General features: G+C 45.1%; 1 protein-coding gene across 9 annotated transcripts in view; it reads right to left on the bottom strand.

Moving 5' to 3' along the window:
• Positions 1–23,405, bottom strand: part of tead1 (TEA domain family member 1 (SV40 transcriptional enhancer factor)) — a 111,760-nt gene that overhangs the window by 59,175 nt on the left and 29,180 nt on the right. For all 9 annotated transcript variants that reach the window (XM_031900407.1, XM_031900408.1, XM_031900411.1 and 6 more), the window contains exon 3: positions 16,732–16,985. In XM_031900407.1, coding sequence (XP_031756267.1) covers positions 16,732–16,879 — 148 coding nt within the window. In that variant the 5' untranslated portion in view covers positions 16,880–16,985. The remainder of the gene's footprint in view (positions 1–16,731; positions 16,986–23,405) is intronic.

Raw genomic sequence — 23,405 nt, 5'->3', positions numbered from 1 at the left:
GGGAAATGCAGCCGCTACTGCTAAGTTTCAGTAATCAAAATAAATACCAATAAAGTTACATTAATTGAGGCATTAGTAGGGTATATGTTTTAAATATTTATTTCAAAGAAAAACAGTAAACTAGCTCTGTAAGCGGAGAAGAGGGTCAACAAAACAATATGAGTACTACCCCACGCTCATTGCACATTGGTAAACTGGCAGCAGACCCAGTCCCGGAGGGATGTAAGGGGAAATAAGTATTGCTAGTGGGAGCCTAGGCCAGGGCACTGGAGGGTCTGGTTGCGGGTGGCCTAATTTGCACACAAAGGACAGAGGGTGCTAGTCTGGAGGGACCCTTGGCACCCAACACGAATATAAGCCAAGGGTAACTTTTTCAGCACATTTTGGGTGCTGAAAAACTAGGCTTATACTCGAGTATATACAGTAAACATAATTTCAAGAAATCGGCTGATCTGGCTGACTACTTTGTGACTCAAATAAAATGTAACAGTAGTCGTCCTCAGCCTGCCTTCAGCCTGTAAATGAAGACCAATTGCAAACTGTCTCAGATTATTACTCTCTACATCATACTAAAAGTTAACTCAAAGCCCCAAGACGCTGGGACCCCCCTTTTGGGAACCACTGGCCTAAGAAAATAGCAGCTGCCGCCCATATTTATGAACATAAACAGTTTGATAAACAGCAACAACGGCTACAAAGCGGCGGCGGCGACTTTCGCTCCTTAAAAGAAATGACGGGGAAATAAAAGGAATGCGTTTAAGCACAATGCAAATGCAGCTCTAATATGGCGCCCCCCCCCCAAAAAAACTCTTTTGTTATAAGTTAAGCGAAATTTATTGACATTTAAAGAACACACATTGTGCTACGATGAACAAATGGAATCTTTGTTTGTGCCTAATAATTACAATGCGTGGGTACTAGCGAACTAGATTGTAAACCTCCATAAACACAAGGGCTTATTGTCGCCATTAAACCCATTACAATCGCACAAACTGGTCAGAGCGTCGACATGAAATGGTCTCGTTCAGCAGCCGGCACAATAGGCCTCACAGCCTTTCTATACATTCTGACATTTTCTAAAAGATTTCTGCTTTTTTTATGATTCTCTTCCAAAATGCATCACAATTAAAGCAAAGGGGCACTTGAGAACCATTTCCATGAAATGCACTGCACATGGCTTAATCCCTGGAATTAAAGATAATAAAGGAACTCTGTTATCTACGATGAATATTCAGCATATAGGGTTCTGTCAATGTATTTCCATCAGGGGAAATACATATGGCTGAGATTCTAGCTATCTGTATAACAAAGCATTCTGTCACAGTGGCACAGATCCTATCTGATCCCCCCATTGTAAGCAGCAGTCCTGCCCTGCTTTATGGCTGAGATTCTAGCTATCTGTATAACAGAGCATTCTGTCACAGTGGCACAGATCCTATCTGATCCCCCCCCATTGTAAGCAGCAGTCCTGCCCTGCTTTATGGCTGAGATTCTAGCTATCTGTATAACAGAGCATTCTGTCACAGTGGCACAGATCCTATCTGATCCCCCCCATTGTAAGCAGCAGTCCTGCCCTGCTTTATGGCTGAGATTCTAGCTATCTGTATAACAGAGCATTCTGTCACAGTGGCACAGATCCTATCTGATCCCCCCCATTGTAAGCAGCAGTCCTGCCCTGCTTTATGGCTGAGATTCTAGCTATCTCTATAACAGAGCATTCTGTCACAGTGGCACAGATCCTATCTGATCCCCCCATTGTAAGCAGCAGTCCTGCCCTGCTTTATGGCTGAGATTCTAGCTATCTGTATAACAGAGCATTCTGTCATAGTGGCACAGATCCTATCTGATCCCCCCCATTGTAAGCAGCAGTCCTGCCCTGCTTTATGGCTGAGATTCTAGCTATCTGTATAACAGAGCATTCTGTCACAGTGGCACAGATCCTATCTGATCCCCCCATTGTAAGCAGCAGTCCTGCCCTGCTTTATGGCTGAGATTCTAGCTATCTGTATAACAGAGCATTCTGTCACAGTGGCACAGATCCTATCTGACCCCCCCCCCCCCCCATTGTAAGCAGCAGTCCTGCCCTGCTTTATGGCTGAGATTCTAGCTATCTGTATAACAGAGCATTCTGTCACAGTGGCACAGATCCTATCTGATCCCCCCCCCCCATTGTAAGCAGCAGTCCTGCCCTGCTTTATGGCTGAGATTCTAGCTATCTGTATAACAGAGCATTCTGTCACAGTGGCACAGATCCTATCTAATCCCCCATTGTAAGCAGCAGTCCTGCCCTGCTTTATGGCTGAGATTCTAGCTATCTGTATAACAGAGCATTCTGTCACAGTGGCACAGATCCTATCTGATCCCCCATTGTAAGCAGCAGTCCTGCCCTGCTTTATGGCTGAGATTCTAGCTATCTGTATAACAGAGCATTCTGTCACAGTGGCACAGATCCTATCTGATCCCCCCATTGTAAGCAGCAGTCCTGCCCTGCTTTATGGCTGAGATTCTAGCTACTTTTAAGACACTGATTGAGATAAGACAGCTTAGCAAAGCAAAGGAAACAACCCTATGGCAGACTGAAAAGACATAATTACATAAACATCGGCCATATTTAGCCACAGAAACCTTCCCAGCATTAATTACAAATGCATCAAGCCTCAGATCAAGGCAGAAGTGTGTGGCTGTTTTCCCAGCGCCAGCTGTTGGTTTATAATTTTTAATGCTATTTCATGTTAATAACTTCAAACCAGGCAGCAACTTAAGGACTTCAAAGCCACTCGTTCTTATTTAACCAACATTATCTTTATGTAATGCCTTAGAATTGCAGAGTTTAATTTAATTCCACCCGAGATAATTTTTCACCTAATCTGATAAAGCGGTGAGTGCCTGACTGCATGTGGTTTGAAGCCACTGTCACTTTCCTTTGACTGTTAGCTCTGTGACTACAGGACACTCTGCAGGCCGGAGCAACGGGCAGCCCTGGAAGTGTCTGTCAGCAGAAGCCGACTCATTGGTCCTGCCTGACGTAACTTACTTTCCCCTGTGTCTGGCTCATTCCAATGGGAATATGCTAGGAATGATATTCACAGCTAGCTTGCAAATATATTTCGCCTGAACGTACCATGTACCTCACTGCTTCATTAGCAAGCACCCATCTTGTAAGCAGCAGTCCTGCCCTACTTTATGGCTGAGATTCTAGCTAACTGTATAACAGAGCATTCTGTCACAGTAGCACAGATCCTATCTGATCCCCCCATTGTAAGCAGCAGTCCTGCCCTACTTTATGGCTGAGATTCTAGCTATCTGTATAACAGAGCATTCTCTCACAGTGGCACAGATCCTATCTGATCCCCCCATTGTAAGCAGCAGTCCTGCCCTGCTTTATGGCTGTGATTCTAGCTATCTGTATAACAGAGCATTCTGTCACAGTGGCACAGATCCTATCTGATCCCCCCCATTGTAAGCAGCAGTCCTGCCCTGCTTTATGGCTGAGATTCTAGCTATCTGTATAACAGAGCATTCTGTCACAGTGGCACAGATCCTATCTGATCCCCCCCATTGTAAGCAGCAGTCCTGCCCTGCTTTATGGCTGAGATTCTAGCTATCTGTATAACAGAGCATTCTGTCACAGTGGCACAGATCCTATCTGATCCCCCCATTGTAAGCAGCAGTCCTGCCCTGCTTTATGGCTGGGATTCTAGCTATCTGTATAACAGAGCATTCTGTCACAGTGGCACAGATCCTATCTGATCCCCCCCCCCCCCCCCCCCCCATTGTAAGCAGCAGTCCTGCCCTGCTTTATGGCTGAGATTCTAGCTATCTGTATAACAGCGCATTCTGTCACAGTGGCACAGATCCTATCTGATCCCCATTGTAAGCAGCAGTCCTGCCCTGCTTTATGGCTGAGATTCTAGCTATCTGTATAACAGAGCATTCTGTCACAGTGGCACAGATCCTATCTGATCCCCCCCATTGTAAGCAGCAGTCCTGCCCTGCTTTATGGCTGAGATACTAGCTATCTGTATAACAGAGCATTCTGTCACAGTGGCACAGATCCTATCTGATCCCCATTGTAAGCAGCAGTCAGGTAACAGGATATTCTAATCATAAGGTTTTATTCTCTTATCTCTTCCACTTTTCTTGTGTCAACAAATCTTTTGGCTGCAGGGCTGTAAGGAGGCCATGAAAATGCCGCCGTTTCCTACCTTTTATCAAAGGCCCTAAAAAAACACCCAAACTCAATAAAGAAGCCCTGTCGAGGGATACTAAGCAGCATATGGCTTTTGGGTTATCACTCCAACAGGCTAAATGATTTAAACAGAAAAAGAAAATAAATGCTTTGCGATGATGAGACAGTTGCTGTGGAGACAGAGGTTAATTAACTGCATTCGGCTAAGGGAAGAAGGGCCCGAGGGCACTGAGAGTGGCGACTCCTGCCTGGCATCGCTCGGCGTTTCCGGCAATCTTGGAGCATCTCTCATATTTGGAATACCGGGGATATTACCTTAGGAAACACAACATTGCTATTTATTCATTTTAATCCGGCAACATTCTTTAATCGTATCAGCGAGACAGCAACGCTCCGTCTCCGAGCGCAGGAAATAGAGCGACGGCGTCCGTACGCGCGGCACAATGGGATAACTTAAATAAGATTAAGGTGCTGTCAGATCGGAATGGGAGATTCTGATCCAATGGCCTCTTTCCTTTGTCCTTCAGTATTTATAATGGACCAAATACTGTTTCTTGTTCTGCCAGGGGGTGGGGGGGATTACAAGAAAACTCAAGTCAAAATAACCAAAACAAATTATTTTATTACGATTATTTCTTATTATGGTGCCACCGGCACCGGCCAGAAAGGAGCTCATTGTGCTTCCTTGCACTGGAAGGGAAAGTGAAATAAAATCAGATTCTACTCCAAAAGAAGCTGCCCAAATTCTGCTTTGGGTGAGGGAATGATAGTACAGGTATGGGATCCCTTATCCGGAAACCCATTATCCAGAAAGCTCCGAATTACGGAAAGCCCGTCTCCCATAGACTCCATTTTCAAATCAAATAATTCACAATTTTAAAACGGATTTCTTTTTTTCTCTGTAGTATAAAAACAGTATCTTGTAATTGATCCCAACTAAGATATAATTACCCCTTATTGGGGCAGAACAGCCTTATTGGGTTTATTTAATGGTTAAATTATTCCCTTTTCTCTGTAATAATAAAACAGTACCTGTACTTGATCCCAACTAAGATATAATTACCCCTTATTGGGGGCAGAACAGCCCTATTGGGTTTATTTCATGGTTAAATGATTCCCTTTTCTCTGTAATAATAAAACAGTACCTGTACTTGATCCCAACTAAGATATAATTACCCCTTATTGGGGCAGAACAGCCCTATTGGGTTTATTTCATGGTTAAATGATTCCCTTTTCTCTGTAATAATAAAACAGTACCTGTACTTGATCCCAACTAAGATATAAATAATCCTTATTGGATGCAAAACAATCCTATTGGGTTTAATTAATGTTTTATTAATTTTTTAGTAGACTTAAGGTATGGAGATCCAAATTACGGAAAGCCCCTTATCCGGAATACCCTTGGTCCTGAGCATTCTGGATTACAGGTCCTATACATGTACAATTATTATCTCAGGGTGAAGACACATGGAGCTACTTAGTAGCAGCTACTTGTGATGCCAGAAAATATCTTGCCATAGGCAATACTGAGAATTGCCTCTGCTAAAACACAAGTAGAGACAGTGATCAGCGTTGTCTGTTCCTGTAGCCGTGACAAGTAGCTGCTACTAGTAGCTGTGTGTCTTCACCCTAAAGGTGGCCATACACTGGCCAATTTCAGTAGCCGATATTAGTCCTTAAGACCGATTTGCCAGCTTATCTGTCCATGTGTGGCCAACATCAACAAACCTCGAACGGAAATTTGGCATGCAATTGGCCAGGTTTGATTTTTCCGCCAGATAAGGACCCGCATTAGCTTGTTTATGTGGCCCCGATCAACGACACAAATGACTGAATTACCCCGATACTGTCCACCCGTAGGTGGGAATATTGGGAGAAGGTCCGCTAACTTGACACATCTATAAGCTCTCCCTGACGCGAGGCAGCTGGACCCTTGGTCGCCTTTGATTTCATGCTCGATGCCGTTGCTGTAACTCCCACGGAATGGAATGCGACTGAACAAGAACATTTTTTGTGAGCGCACCTGCCCCAGGGTTCCAGTCACGAGGGACCCATCTGTCAATGTCACCTCCACCCCTGCAGTCAGCGGCCTCCGACGCCGGACTCATCCAACAACTCTAACCCGATCACAGAACCTGCCCGGAAACGGAGCTCAGCCCATAATGAATGATACCTACAGATCTAACGCCCCGAGACTGAGACACAGATTGGACAATCTAGATAATGACATCACCGGCGACAGCTCCGGGAAACCGCGCTTAACTTAAAAGCATTAAGTGGCCTCTCTTTTACCTTGAAGGGGTATACTTTTTATTTCTAAATGACACTGTTACACAGCAAATAATTCCCTCTGCCATTTACCCTTTATTCTTGTACCAACAAATGTATTTGTAGCTGTAATATTGGTGTGTAGGCGCCATCTCAGTGCCTTGTGCCTGAGTCTGAGCTTTCAGCCAGCGCTACACATTAGAACTGCTTTCAGCTAACCTATTGTTTCTCCTACTCCCATGTAACTGGAGGAGTCCCAAGCCGGACTTGGATTTCTTACTATTGAGTGCTATTCTGATACCTACTGGAAGCTGTTAGCATGCTCCCTTCCCATTGTTCTGCTGATCGGCTGCTGGAGGTGGGGGGGGGAAAATCACTCCAACTTGCAGCGCAGCAGTAAAGTGTGACCAGAGCACAGGTCACATGGCTGTGGCACCCTGGGAAATGAAGAATATGGCTGAAATTTCAAAATTAAATCTAAATAAATCAATTTGTGTTTTTGAAAAAGGGATTTCAATGCAGGATTCTACGGGAGCATCACTATTATTGTGGAGGGCAGGGGGGGTCATACCCTCAGCTGTACACAAGAATGAGACTTAGATTGTTAGCTCAGTGGGGTAGCGAGTCTGAAAAAGGCTGCCTATAAAAATAGAGATGGGACAAAGCTTATGAGCCACAGACAGGTGTAGAGGCATCTAGTAATAGACTATAACGAAAGGAGCAAAGACCATTCCTAAAATAGCTGACATTGCTCCGAGTCCTACACCCCCCCGAGACGAAGAAGAAGAAGTGGTCCGGCCCTGCAGGAATGGGATCCTATGATCTTTACCGAGGAGCTCGTTGTTCAACGTGATCCGAGCATTGGGATTTCTCGGGGCGGACAAACTGTCCCCGGCTCCCATTACCTCTAATCCTCATCACCTTTATATTTAGTATTATTAAGGTCTAAGCGTTTCACCGCTGCTTTTTTCCAGCTATGATAAACACGCCGGCGATTTTCTTTCTCTAGAAATATCAGCTTACGGTTACGGCACCCTACCCAGTTACAGTGCCTTTGGGATCAGGTGACGGCGGCCGGACTTGTGTGTGTTACTGCGAGACTGGGGGGGGGACAATAGCATATCTCTGCACAGTGATTGCAATAGCAGGCGGATAAACATGCAATCTGATCCCCCCCCCCTACATCTGGTATTTGTAATTTGCCATTTCTACGCTTCATTACCTTCGGGGGGGGGGGGTTACACATGGCCGTCCAGTGCAAAAATATTCCAAGAACCTCAAGTAGTCGCTGCGGCATATGTTGGCGCTTTATAAATATATAATAATAATAATAATAATAATAAATAGTCAGAAATCTGGAAATTTCCAATTGGTCTTCATATTTTATTATTTATGTGTTTCTTGTTTTTTAATTATTTACCCTTTTTGATCAGTAGTTTTCCAGCTCTTTAGAACTGCAGACGTTTTTTGGTTGCTAGGGTTCAGGTTACCTTAGCAACCAGGGAGTGGTTTGAATGAGGTATAGGAATAGGAGAGGATCTGAATAGAAAAATAAGTAATAAACAATAATAACAATAAAATTGTATCTTCACTTTTTTTTTGCTGCTGGGGTCAGTGACCGCCATTTGAAAATTGAAAAAAGTCACAAAAAAGGCAGCAAATAATTCAAAAACTATAAAAAATAATGACCATTTGAAACGTTGTTTAGAATTGGTCATTCTATAACATGGCTTAAAGGTGTACCACCCCCTTATAACTGGGGGAAATGGTAATTCTGTGGCTCAGCCACTAGAGGCGCCTGTCAGCTTCCCAAAAGGTCCAGAGTTCTATGCAGGGCAGGTCTTGACCCATTCCTTGTATATGGGGCAGTACCTAATTCTGAGTATACTGACCTGGCCTGTATATCAGATGGTTTATACGCCCATACGCTTATACAGAGGCCCATCACTTAAGGTGCCCATACACCTTCAGATCCGCTCGCTTGGCGACATCGCCAAGCGAGCGGATCTGAAGGTGTATGGGCACCTTAAGTGATGGGCCTTTGTATCGGGTGGGCGATATTGGGCGATATTAGGAGAATCCAGGCTAATTCGACCGTTTGGCCCTGGGGCCCAACGATCGAATTATGACGACGGATATAGGCATCAAGGACCCTATCAAGGAGCCGATACAGTCCCCAATCCGACTGGATTTTATAACCTGCCCGATCAATATCTGCCAGATTTCAGGCCAGATGTCGGTCGGGCAGGCCTGTCAGTAGTGCCCATACACGGGCCAATTAGCTGCCGAATCAGTCTAAGGGACCCATATCGGCAGCTACAATTGGCCCATGTATGGGCACCTTTACAATCGTGACAATGAACTTTCGGCCTATGTTGCAATAGGCGTGACTGCCCAACGAGGGGCAGACAGAGACCATTAGGGGATGACTAAGCCCTTTCTCGGAACCTTCTTTCCTTCGGTTTGGACGGCAGCAGATGTTTCTTATAAGCCCGGGGCTGCCTGAATTCCAGGGAAAATGTGAATATACGCAGACAGACAAGGCAAATGAACGACAGATAGGCAAGGAAGTGGTTAACTGGATGCATACGGCAGATTATGGGTTAATCTGGATACACGTGCTGGTGGCCAAAGTGGCCAATGTGGAGGTGTAGTCCAGTTTCGGAAAGTTTGTAAGTAAAGGTGGCCATACACGGGCAGTTTGGGCCCTTCATACCTTATCTGCTAGTGTTTTGGGCCCCCCACAACAGATATCTGACCAAAATCTGGTTGGATATCAATTGGGCAGGCTTGATTGTTCCATTGGATCAAGCTCAACGAAGTGGACCTTGCTCCTACTTTTTCCTATCTCCTTCATTGTAATGCAATCGTTTATACTATACGATCACAATAGGGCCCACCCACGGTACCACCATAATACACAGGGGTCCCCAGTAGCTGCACGGCTACAAGGGCAACATAGATGGGAGCAGTCACAAGGGCCAGGCTAATGGGAGTTGTGGGGCAGTTCGGACAGACTGGGAGTAAATTAAAATCAGACCAGGCCTGGCCGGCCAACCCGGTCCTGCAGGGCCCACGGCAGCTGCGGAACCTGCCCAGGACCGTGGCTTTTTCACCCCCCCAGACACGATGTTCCATTTGGGGTCACATGACAGCTGCAAGGCTGGAGGAACGCCGCAGCCCGGGGGCCCTCGCTGACAGGCTGGGAGCAGAATGGCACATCAGAGCGAAGGAGGAAACAAATCCTTCTTTCCATTACATCATCCCAGGAGCGGCGAGGGGGCGGGAGGGATCCCAGCTGCAAGCAGCCGCCCCGCCATCTGCTGCCCCCTTGTACCGCGTGCGAGATTTCTCTCCTACTGTTAGTGACTGAGAGGGAAAACTGCAGCCGGAATGGGAGAGACAGAGGCTGCAAAATCTCAAAATACCCCCCCCCCCCCCCCGGCCACGTGCAATAATGCCCCCCCGCAGCTTTGGCGATTTGGGGGGTTCAAGGGAAAGTAAAGGAACTCTATTATACTGTGTATAGTAAGGCAAGATAGTGTCAGGAGAATCAGCGGTAATTTAGCCTTTGAGTTAACTTTTAGTACTGGTATGGGATCCGTTATCCTGAAACCCGTTATCCAGAAAGCTTCGAATTAAGGAAAGCCTGTCTCCTATAGACTCCACTTTAATCAAATAATTCAGGTTTTTAAAATTGATTTCCTTTTTCTCTGTAATAATAAAACAGTACCTGTACTTGATCCCAACTAAGATATAATTACCCCTTATTGGGGCAGAACAGCCCTATTGGGTTTATTTCATGGTTAAATGATTCCTTTTTCTCTGTAATAATAAAACAGTACCTGTACTTGATCCTAACTAAGATATAATTACCCCTTATTGGGGGCAGAACAGCCCTATTGGGTTTATTTAATGGTTAAATGATTCCCTTTTCTCTGTAATAATAAAACAGTACCTGTACTTGATCCCAACTAAGATATAATTACCCCTTATTGGGGGGCAGAACAGCCCTATTGGGTTTATTTCATGGTTAAATGATTCCCTTTTCTCTGTAATAATAAAACAGTACCTGTACTTGATCCCAACTAAGATATAATTACCCCTTATTGGGGCAGAACAGCCCTATTGGGTTTATTTAATGGTTAAATGATTCCCTTTTCTCTGTAATAATAAAACAGTACCTGTACTTGATCCCAACTAAGATATAATTACCCCTTATTGGGGGCAGAACAGCCCTATTGGGTTTAATTAATGGTTAAATGATTCCCTTTTCTCTGTAATAATAAAACAGTACCTGTACTTGATCCCAACTAAGATATAATTACCCCTTATTGGGTTTATTTCATGGTTTATTGATTTTTTAGTAGACTTAAGATCCAAATTACAGAAAGACCCCTTATCCAGAATACCCTTGGTCCCGAGCATTCTGGATAACCCATACCTGTATAATGAAGAGAGTAATAGTCTGAGACCATTTGCAATTGGTCTTCATTTTTTATTTGTTTTTTTTTTCTTTCATTATTTCCCTTTTTGTTCAGCAGCTCTCCAGCTTGGAATTTCAGCAGTTACCTGGTTGCTAGAGTTCAAACAACTCTAGCAACCAGATAGTGGTTTGAACAAAAGACTGATCTATTTATAGGAGAGAGGCCTGAATAGAAATATAAGTAATAAAAAGTAACAATAACAATAAAACTGGCGCCTCACAGAGGAATTGTTGGCTGCCGGGGTCAGTGACCCCCATTTGAAAATGTATGAAGAAGGCACATAATTCGAAAACTATAAAAAAAAATAATGAAGAGATATTCATAGTTTGCAATTACATATGACCAATAGAAAAGTTGCTTAGAATTAGCCATTGTATAACATACTAAAGGTTAACCGAACGGTGAACCACCCCTGTAACTATGGGATAGTGGGTATAGTAAGTAACACTTTGGCGCCCAAAGAGGGTGAATGAATGAGTGGGAGGCTCAGGCACGGAATGTGGCCTCGTTTCTGGGGGAGGAATGTACATACCTAAAAAAACTTCCCCATACTTTTACTATATCATGTTTAAAAAATGTCTGTTATTTTGAAAGTTCTACCTGTTTACCACGGCTAGCTGGTTTCTAGGGTCAATGACCCTAGCAACCCAAAAAACTAATGAGGGGGCGTTAAAATCAAAGCAATAAGAAAATATATCTACTACAGATCTCTAAGTGACAAGAAGAGCTATAAAAACAAGACCAATCGCAACCTTTCTTATAACTGAATGGTCAACATGAAGCATATTTCACCTATGGGTCTCCATGCTGTTCGAAGTGGGTTTGCAGTGCTGGTTCTGACTGCTAAAACTGCCAGTTTAGCCCCTGGCCAGTAAAGATGGCCATACACGGGTAGATTTGCTCGTTTGGTGAGGTCACAGCCTGCCCAATTGACATCTGTCCAATTTCTGCTTGTTGGAGGGGCCCCATACATGGGCAGATAAGCCACCGAATCGGTCTGAAGGACCTAAAATCTGCCCATGTATGGCCAGCTTAACCCATAGCAACCAATCAGTGGCTAGATTTTTCCAGCCAGCTGCAGGTTGAACGCTGTGGAAGCAAACATCTGATTGGTTGCCAGGAGTTACTGCCCAGGTGTAAATTTTCCCAGTGTTTATTAATGACCCCCAAATTGGCTGATTTACAAATAGAGGCAGGAATTTGCAGAATGGAAAAAATAATCCCATTGGTGCAGCCCTTTTCCTTAAAGATTAGTTTACATTTGACATATTGGCCAACTACTATAACCAGGGGTTGTAATTAAAGGGGACCTGTCACTTACCCATACAAAGCTGCATAATAAAACTTTTACTTTCCATTGCGCACTTCCTAGATATCACCTAGATGGCAAATTGACCGATTTTGGGGGGGATACAAAGCTTTGTATACAAAATGGCACCGTGTGACTGTAAATTCCATGACTGAAGGGGGGAAAAAATGAAATAATTTATGTAGTAGTGATGTGCGGGCCCTGCTTGTGACTTAAATGAGCCCCAGTTCCTCCTGGCCCCACCCCCTCAATGACATCATAGGCAGGTTGGACTCGGGCCTATAAAAAGAAGGGGAACCGCAGGCTGGTTCGGGCGTGGGTTTAGGAGGGGGGCAAATATTTGCCTACCTGCACATCATTATTATACAGTGTAAGTAAAGTTTATTTTGCTCAAATAACATGATAGCAAAGGATTTGGAATTATTTCCCCTTTAACCAACAGCGGAGAGGCTACAGGTTGAGCACCCATGCCTTCATATTAAACAGCAGCCGCAGGTTGGACGTCCACGGAGACATTTTGCAATTGAGCTGCACCTGGATCCCTACGGTAAGGCTGCTGCAAACCTCCGCACATAAAGCAGCCAGCAGAAACAAAGGATAATGCATCAAAACATCAGTCGTCGCCAAAGCTGAGCTGCATGATTCTCTCGTTGGGAAGAGGGTTCTGCGGGCCGTTTGTGCGGCTCAGAGCAGATAATTCCTTATTTGGCCATTGTGCCGCAGCGTATCCTTTACAATTCCGTTTCCATCCCTCGCAGGCCGGAGGAGTTCACTAAGCACAGCAAGTGGTAATGGATTGAAAAAGCGATACAAGGTTGATTGTGTCTGCTCTGCCGCGCTGGCCCCAAACACCGGGCACCAAAGCTCAGCTGGAGAGCCGAACGAGCCCGCGGCCATCTGCCTCCTCTCTCATTTGGATGGGACACTTGAATCTCCTCATCGTCTGTATCCACAAGCCCAAAGGCCCGATGATAAAACTACCACATGGAGAGCAGTTATAATCCGCCGAAAGCATGACAAACACGGCACGCTCGTGCCAAGACAAGCTGCGGAACACCAACGCTGGCTGAGGGCTGCCGCGCAGAGCAGGTGGCCCCCTATGAACGTCACCAGAACGGATGAAGTCCAGCCACCACTCGAGTGAGTCCAGAAATCAGGAAAGGTGGCCAAAAGAGAGAAGAGTATAGGCTAATGATTGTGAGATCATGACTTGTTTGGCTATGTTGCCAGGCGATGGCGTCTTGGCCCAATTTGGCCACTGATGTCCTAGATCAGCGGTTCTCAACCTGTGGGTCGGGACCCCTTTGGGGGTCGAACGACCCTTTCACAGGGGTCGCCTAAGACCATCGGAAAACACATATTTCCGATCGTCTTAGGAATAATTTTATGGTTGGGGGTCACCGCAACATGAGGAACTGTATTAAAGGGTTGCGGCATTAGGAAGGTTGAGAACCACTGCTCTAGGCCAAACCTGGCTGATCCAATCATTGACCCAGGGGCCCAGAATCAGATTAGGGGTTTATGGAGATCCACCTGGCAAAGACTGCATCAACAGAACAATGTGGTCCTTGTCTAATGGGTTTTCAAACTTGCCCAATATTCAGCCAGATATTAGTTAGCCAAGCCCTTTGGTGGGCCACACACATGGGCCAATAAACTGCCAACTCAAGAGTCAGAAGTTTTTGTTGGCCTCTGTATGGAGATAGCTGTAAGGAGATAAACTATGGAGAGAAGAGGCTGATAATAGTGACATCAAATATATCATAAAATATATCAGAGAGACTGAAGAGAGAGAAGACAACTGAGAAATTACAGACTGAAAACTGGGTTGGGAACTTAAGCAGAATGGAGGTTCATATGGGGTGGAGCTAAGCTTGGAATGTTGGTGAGGCTCTGGAGATGAAGGACGGTCAAGGCTGACAATGGGGAAGGATCTTGGCATTCAAGACAGTGGTGGGTTATTACTAAGGTTAGTAGATCTTGTCATTAAGGACAACAGAGGTTGATAATGGAGAGAAGGTCTAGGAACTGAGGAGAGTAGTTGTGTATAAGGAGAGCAACTTGAAGAACGATGACAGGAGCTTGAGATAACGGATACAGGATGGTGAAAATGAGGAATAAAGAGGTTTTAAAGGGAAAGAGGACATAGGTTGATGAGCTTCAGACAAATATTGATGTTTTTAGTAGGGGCTGGGCACAGGAGAGGCAAATAATGGGAAGAGATGAATGAGATGGACATTGGGTTTGATAATAGGCATAGGGGAACGGCCTATTGGTAACACAGAAAAAGAGATTGAGAATGAGGCTGATTTTGGGAAGAGGAGTCTGAGACACGTTTGTTAGCATACAAAGAAGTACTGAGGCTGATAACAGTAGAAGGAGAGGTGAGCTGAGGATCATGGGAGGAACATGGGCTAAGGCTGATGAGATGAGGATAGACTGAGAGAAGTATGAGGAGAACAGATAAAGCCAATAAGGAAAGGAATCTGAGGAGAGTGGAGGTTGATTCTAGAGTGAATTCTAGAGACCCTCATCTGAGAAGGACGATGGACTATAACTGAACAAAGTAAAGAGCACTGTGACAGAAAAGGAAAGTTCTACAGTCTAGGAGTTCCTGTATCTGGTCAATCCCTGTGCAATGCTATGAAATTACAGAGATGGTGACCCCTTGTTACCAGACACAGTGGCCAGATCCATGCGTTGCAAGTCAATGTCTTTTCCCCAGTAGGCTACACCAATGTTGTAGGACCATCTGCCTTAGATACTACGTGCTCCCATTGTTATCTCTGGGTAATCAATTGCCCAGTTCTGTAGTAGAATAAAATGGTTTTGGGGGGGCTCCATACAAGTCTATGTAACCAGTAGCGCTGGTTTCAGGCTCAGAAACATTGGGCATCAGCCCTGGGCCAAGAGCTTTAGAGGTGCTCTTGGGGGAACAAAGAACCCCCATATGATAAATACACCATATATTGTTCCCAGTGTTCCGCCCACAGGTGACGGTCATACATCCCACCCCCTCCCAAGCAGCCACCAATCAGAAGCAACCTTTATACAGCAGAGTGAAACTCTCAATGTTCTGCAAGAAGCAAGAAAAACTCAGGAATGTCTCTCTGTGTCGCTCTCACAATCTGGGTCACTTGGCAATCAAACAGAACAGGTCTAGAGAGTGTTCAGAAATTGGCTTCTCCTGCCGCTCTGTCATATGGCCGCCTCAGGGGGGGGCCCCATTCAGGCTCAAGCTGTTCCCTGCAGAACGGTAAGCAAAGGAAATATCCTTCTCTGTGTGCGAGGTTCCAGCTCCGAACACTTTAATTAAGAGTAAAATTGGAGCAGAGTTTTCCCCTTAATTGACTTTACATTTACACACGCGCTCCCATAATCCCGCCGGGTTACAGACAATAGCGCTGAATTGTTACCGTTCTGCCAAATACACAAAGCACTCTAAATATGTGTCGCCACCGGGGTACAACGGGCACCAATTAAACTGCATCTTATAAGCCCCACCCACTTACTCAGCAATCCAGTTAGAGAAAACAATAGTAATAATAATATTGAATATAATATTGAATAAAAAAAAACTCTGCTTCATCTTAATAAACCATTTTCATATAAATATACTTATTTAGCAGTATGTGCCATTGGGTAATCCTAAATAGAAAACTGCCATTTTAGGTACTAAGGGCCGCCCCCTGGGATCGTAGGATTCACAGTGCACACAAACAAGCCAAGGCACACATACATGCTAGGCCCCATCAGCCAATGAATGTCTTTTGCTTCCACACTACTTGCTGTTACAATTAGAGCTGCATCACTTCCTGTCAGCTGATCTCTGAGGGAGCACACAGCCCATTACAAAATGGCAGCTCAAGGGAAAGGACGTAAAATGGCAATATTTACGGATATATACATTCCAGTTTCCAAAGTCAGACCTCTCCATTTCATGCCCCAACCTTTGATCAGGGTCATAACAAAATTTAAACTTCGTATTCCAAAACATCTAGAATCATTTTCACTCCTAATCTCAGGCTAGGGTTCCAGGTGTATCTAGAACAGGGTTCCCCAACCTTTTTTTTCTTTTGACTTGTGAGCCATTCTCAATTGTAAAAAAGAGTTGGGGAGCAACACAACCATGACAAAAGTTCCTGGGGGTCAATAAGGGCTGTCATTGGCTACCTGGGAGCCCCTATGTGTGCTGGCAGCCAATAGGAGACTCTGTTTGAACACATCCAACCAAAACTTGCCTCCAAGCCAGGAATTTAAAAATAAGCGCCTGGTTTGAGGCCACTATTAGCAACATCTAAGGGGTTGGTGAGCAACATGGAGCCACTGGTCGGGGATCATTGCCCCTTCCCAAATCTCACCCTAACTGGAGGCAGGCTTAGCTCCGCCTACCTCTGCTGGGAATTCCATGTTGGACGACCAGTGATAGTGGATCCGCTTATGAAGTACAAACTAACTCAGCATCTGGATGGACTTACCATACATTTTGCCTTCATCTGATAAGATAATTTTCCTCCGGCCGCAGGGGGGATAGATGGCCAGGGCTTCCTGAAAGCTCTGCTCAATGTCCGGGCTCCAGACCCCCTCGGCGTCGTTGTCCATGGGTTTGTCGGCGGAATCGCTCATCCTTTCGATGTCATCGGCAGGACTGTCGCTGCCGCTCCAACTGCTCGGCTCAATGATTGCGGTTGGGTAATCCAAGCCGAGGCCTGGATTCTGCACAAAGAGAAACCTGGGGTGGGGGGTGGGATAGAGAAGGCAAGATATTATGGGATGCGTCTGAATTATCGGTAAATAATAAGATAAACACAGTTTTTGGCTACTGGAACGTTCACGCTGGTTTAAACAGTAGTGGACTGGGTTATCGTTGGCCATATGCCATTATTGCTACATTGCTTCAGTAGGACAGGTCCTCAAGTTCCGTGAAGGCTGCTAGGCCTAGAACCCTTGCCCACATGGGGTGTATCAGACATGGAGCTTTCCATTGAATACAAGTGGTGATAGTAGGGCAGGGGGAGGCATTGTAACCACCACAGTGGCTTTACTTGCCCTTTCTTATCTCTGCTAACGACCCACGGAGCAATTTACCGGTGGTTGCACTTGATAGATCGAGGGCAACTAAATTGCTCCATGGGTCTTAGCCTTAGGATGAGATTTTTTTTATTATTCTTTGTGGTTTGGAATCATTTAGCTCTTAGTTCAGCTGCTCTCCAGTTTGGAAGGTCAGCAGCTATCTGGTTGCTAGGGTTGAAAGTACCATAGCAACCAAGTAGTGCTTTGAATGCGAAGCCGGAATATGAATATGAGAAAACTGAATAGGAAGATATGTAATGAAAAATAACATTAACTGTAAAATTGTAGCTTCACACAACACTTTATGGTCTACCAGGTGGTCACTGACCCCCATGTGAGAGTCGGAAGAAGAAGGAAAATAATTAAAAGCTACAACAAATAAAGACCAACTGAAAAGCTGCTAAAAAGGAAATAATTCTAAAACATACTACAAGTTATCTTGAAGGTGAAAAACCCCTTTAATGGTGGTCTTATGGTTTTAAACCCGTTTGTTGGTCATGGAGATCCCACCCCTATAAAAGCCTACAGCAATAAAGAGTCAGCCTTTGAGACCAGTACAGGGGGCGTCATGTTACCCCCAAATTGCCCCACATTATGCTTCATTTTAGGCACTGGCCTATGTACTGGCCAAAAACAACTTGTTATTCCAATGGCAGAACCTCTTTAAGTGGTTCTGGCGCAGTGGCGGCGGTGTCGGCGAGGCCGCGAATAAATAAAAGATGCTGGCGCTATATATTCACACCTGCTGGGAGAGGTAAGGTTCCCTCTTTCCACAGACAGGGTATTAATGTCACATCACAGCTCAGAAAGCGCGGCTCTTATTTCACGACGACCAGGAGACATTCTCGCGGCGCGCCCCCCAACAGCTGCGTCTGACAATCACTGGAGAGCGGGCAGTCAGGCATATGCTCAACGCGGGGACGCCGCAATGGGAACCAATCTGGTCGCACACAAAGGGAAAGATTTTTTTTTTTTTTACAGAGCAGGGGGGTACCAGCCCTGCCATCTATGAGCCATGACCGATTTGTAGCGGCTCTCGCGCGTTCCTCCAGCTGAGAGACAACACTCGCAGGGGGAAAGTGTTGGAAGGGTTACTGCCTGCCCTGCTCTCATTTCCCTACAGAAATAGGGGTTGGTAGCACTAGGTAGGTACCTAATATATAGGGGCAGAGACAGGGGAAAGTGTTGGAAGGGTTACTGCCTGCCCTGCTCTCATTTCCCTACAGAAATAGGGGTTGGTAGCACTAGGTAGGTACCTAATATATAGGGGCAGAGACAGGGGAAAGTGTTGGAAGGGTTACTGCCTGCCCTGCTCTCATTTCCCTACAGAAATAGGGGTTGGTAGCACTAGGTAGGTACCTAATATATAGGGGCAGAGACAGGGGAAAGTGTTGGAAGGGTTACTGCCTGCTCTGCTCTCATTTCCCTACAGAAATAGGGGTTGGTAGCACTAGGTAGGTACCTAATATATAGGGCAGAGACAGGGGAAAGTGTTGGAAGGGTTACTGCCTGCCCTGCTCTCATTTCCCTACAGAAATAGGGGTTGGTAGCACTAGGTAGGTACCTAATATATAGGGGCAGAGACAGGGGAAAGTGTTGGAAGAGTTACTGCCTGCCCTGCTCTCATTTCCCAACAGAAATAGGGGTTGGTAGCACTAGGTAGGTACCTAATATATAGGGGCAGAGACAGGGGAAAGTGTTGGAAGGGTTACTGCCTGCCCTGCTCTCATTTCCATACAGAAATAGGGGTTGGTAGCACTAGGTAGGTACCTAATATATAGGGGCAGAGACAGGGGAAAGAGTTGGAAGGGTTACTGCCTTCCCTGCTCTCATTTCCCTACAGAAATAGGGGTTGGTAGCACTAGGTAGGTACTTAATATATAGGGGCAGAGACAGGGGAAAAAGTTGGAAGGGTTACTGCCTGCTCTGCTCTCATTTCCCTACAGAAATAGGGGTTGGTAGCACTAGGTAGGTACCTAATATATAGGGGCAGAGACAGGGGAAAGTGTTGGGTTACTGCCTGCCCTGCTCTCATTTCCCTACAGAAATAGGGGTTGGTAGCACTAGGTAGGTACCTAATATATAGGGGCAGAGACAGGGGAAAGTGTTGGAAGGGTTACTGCCTGCCCTGCTCTCATTTCCCTACAGAAATAGGGGTTGGTAGCACTAGGTAGGTACCTAATATATAGGGGCAGAGACAGGGGAAAGTGTAGGAAGGGTTACTGCCTGCCCTGCTCTCATTTCCCTACAGAAATAGGGGTTGGTAGCACTAGGTAGGTACCTAATATATAGGGACAGAGACAGGGGAAAGTGTTGGAAGGGTTACTGCCTGCCCTGCTCTCATTTCCCTACAGAAATAGGGGTTGGTAGCACTAGGTAGGTACCTAATATATAGGGGCAGAGACAGGGGAAAGTGTAGGAAGGGTTACTGCCTGCCCTGCTCTCATTTCCCTACAGAAATAGGGGTTGGTAGCACTAGGTAGGTACCTAATATATAGGGGCAGAGACAGGGGAAAGTGTTGGAAGGGTTACTGCCTGCCCTGCTCTCATTTCCCTACAGAAATAGGGGTTGGTAGCACTAGGTAGGTACCTAATATATAGGGACAGACAAACAACCTGATTGCATGAAGCCTCTATATTGCAAAGTGCGGTTGTATGAACAGTTAAATATCAAATGAGCGGATTTTCCGGCGATGGCGTCGAAGGCAAAGAAAGGTTTCAGTAAATAAACAGATCCAGGCTCAGTGCCGGTGAGTGATGGAAGGGGAAACAGGACAATGGTATTTTAATTAGCACTTCTGATTTATTTTCAGCTTAATGACAGTGGGAGATGGTTCCTTAGACTCTGAAGCACCGGAGAGGACGGTGACGCAAGGAGCCACGGCTTTATGAACCTCCCTCGTGGCCTCTACGCGACAACAATCAACTTGTGGCAGAAAGTGGGATTTTGTGGCATCTTATCAAGCCAAGTAGGGAGGGCACCATAGCCATCTTTCTAGGACTTTTTAGGACTGTTCTGCCCCCAATAAGGGGTAATTATATCTTAGTTGGGATCAAGTACAGGTACTGTTTTATTATTACAGAGAAAAGGGAATCATTTAACCATGAAATAAACCCAATAGGGCTGTTCTGCCCCAATAAGGGGTAATTATATCTTAGTTGGGATCAAGTACATGTACTGTTTTATTATTACAGAGAAAAGGGAATCATTTAACCATGAAATAAACCCAATAGGGCTGTTCTGCCCCAATAAGGGGTAATTATATCTTAGTTGGGATCAAGTACAGGTACTGTTTTATTATTACAGAGAAAAGGGAATCATTTAACCATTAAATAAACCCAATAGGGCTGTTCTGCCCCAATAAGGGGCAATTATATCTTAGTTGGGATCAAGTACAGGTACTGTTTTATTATTACAGAGAAAAGGGAATGATTTAACCATGAAATAAACCCAATAGGGCTGTTCTGCCCCAATAAGGGGTAATTATATCTTAGTTGGGATCAAGTACAAGGCACTGTTTTACTATTACAGAGAAAAAAGGAATGCATTTTAAAATGAAGTCTATGGGAGATGGCATTCCCGTAATTTGGAGGTTTCTGAATAACAGATTCCTGGATAAAGGACCCCATACCTGTATACCTCTATTCTATTATCCTTTAGTATTCTCACTGTGAGCAGGAAGTGAATTTGTCAGGGGTTTGGTTCATAAATGGAATATATCGGAAAAGGAGAGCATGTACAGAGAGAAGCAATTAATTAAATAAAGGGGTCACAAGCTTTTTTTGTGATTATAACAAAGCCCTAAACAGAAAATACAAAGGCACTTATAGTATAATGTACAGAATGATATTCTGAGACAACTTGCAATTGGTCTTCATTTTTTATTATTTGTAGTTTTTGAATGATTTCAGTTTTTGTTTGACAACTCTCTAGCTTGGAGTTTCAGCAGCTATTTGGTTGCTAGGATCCAAATTACCTCAGCAACCAGGGTGTGGTTTGAATGAGAGACTGATACTGATATGAGTAGAAAGATAAGGAATAAAAAGTACCAATAACAATAAAACTGGAGCCTCACAGAGCAATAGGGTTTTAGCTGCCGGGGTCAGTGACCCCCATTTGAAAGCTGCAAAGAGTCAGAAGAAGAAGGAAAAACTTTTTTTTATTAGTAATTCTACAAACAATGGGGAAGGCCCTGCATAAACGACACCCCCCTTTCTTGGCAACAGAGCGGGGACATCGGGCCGGCAGATGTGTCAGTATAACCAACCCCCCGCCAATCTGTTTTTGGTTTATAGGAACTCGGCAATAATACGGTTCTGCCTACGCTGGCGTGTATACGAAGGTGCTGTTTAGAGTTCAATGGCGGTGTCAGGGTGCCGCGGCGGCGCGTAACGGGGTGAATTTTGTGAATCCAACTAATTAAAACCTCCGGCACCCTATAAACCTAAAAACCATGACCCGATAGAATAACGAGCTTAAACTACAGTATTCTGATTGGGTCAGGCAGGGTCTTATAGCAGACTGGGCCCCCCACACAAGCAGCAGGACCGCAGCCAATTAAATCCATGGGAATATCGCCCTTGTCTACTAGGGATTAAAGGGGAAGTCTCCCCCTCTATCTGTCCATTTTTGCTCATTTTGGCCGGAGACAATGAGGGCTATTTTATTGGACAGAACCTCGGCCCATTATGTGAGAGTTCATTATAATTTCCTCCCCTCTCCGGATTTAACGGCAGGTTATGGATTAGCCGAGACCCTGGAATGTATCCACCAAGTGTATTAGCCCGGCAGGAAGGCGAAAATAACCGCCATTCTGAGCGCCGCGCACAATGAAACAGTCTCTGCTCAGAGGCCAATTATCACCGGCGGGGGCTTTCAGACGCCGTATTAAAAAAAGGTGAAAAGAGAAAGGGGTTGGGGGGCAGTTTGGAAACCCCCGGCACCTAAGCCAAGGAAAGATATTGGCACGGGGTGACGGGATAAAATGGGGGGGAATAAGATAATTGGGGAGATGCTACTGTTTATATGAATCATATCATGGCCAAGAATGAGCCCCACACAGGGTCACATGTTACTGTAATTAGGTTAAGGGCAGTTTCTACATCCAATAGGAGCCTTGTAACCGCTGCCACTGGAACACGGGGCCAATCAGAATACTCCGTGCGCTACCGACCGCCCAGAGTTTGCTCCTTATCAATTTGCGCCCCAATATATTCCGCCTACGAAGGCGGGTTTATTTGGAGCGAGAACGCTTCCCCTTCCCGGTGCCAATTTTCCCCCGAAATCCTGCGCTTTGTGGAATCTCTGCTATGAGAGAGTTTTTCGAGACGAACTTGAAAATCAAGTTTAATCTTCCGGGCACCTGGCCGGCAGCGACGCTTGGCCCCGCCCATTTCTTAAAGCGGCCCCTTGCGCATTTTTTAGGCTTAAAGGAGGGGAGGTTCACCTTAAGGTTAACTTTTAGTATGTGATAGAAAGGCTAATTCTAAGCAACTTTTCAATTGGTCTTCATTATTTGTTTTTCATAGTTTTTGAATCATTTCCCTTCTTCTAACTCTCTGCAGCTTTCAAATGGGGGTCACTGACCCCTGAGTCGAAAAAACTATTACTCTATCAGGCTCCAGTTTTATTGTTACTTTATATCACCTATTTCTATTTTCAGGTCCCTCTCCTTTTCATATGTCAGTCTTTCATTCAAACCACACCTTGGTTGCTAAGGCAATTTAGATCCTAGCAACTGAACCTCAAAATAGGAGAGATGAACAAAAACTGAAAAAATTCAAAAACTACAAATAATAAAAAATGAAGACCAATTGCAAATTGTCTCAGAATATTAGTCTCCACTTCATACTAAAGGTTAACTCAAAGGTGAACAACCCGTGCCCCGAATCTCCCACCTTAACCCATTCCATGCTGGCAGCATTCTCCAGTGCCAGTCCCCTAATAAATAAATACCCCTCACCCCTACTAATGAGAAAACCCAAAGCAAAATTATGAATTCTAAATGGATTGCCTATTGAACCCAGGAGCCATGGGGGCAAGGGGGCACTGCCAGGTATTCATAAAGCAGCGCTGATA

The sequence above is a fragment of the Xenopus tropicalis genome, chromosome 4, assembly GCF_000004195.4.
Source record: "Xenopus tropicalis strain Nigerian chromosome 4, UCB_Xtro_10.0, whole genome shotgun sequence".
Taxonomy (NCBI): domain Eukaryota; kingdom Metazoa; phylum Chordata; class Amphibia; order Anura; family Pipidae; genus Xenopus; species Xenopus tropicalis.
Note: the sequence above shows the minus strand (reverse complement) of the source record. Positions and strands in the feature narration are given on the sequence as shown.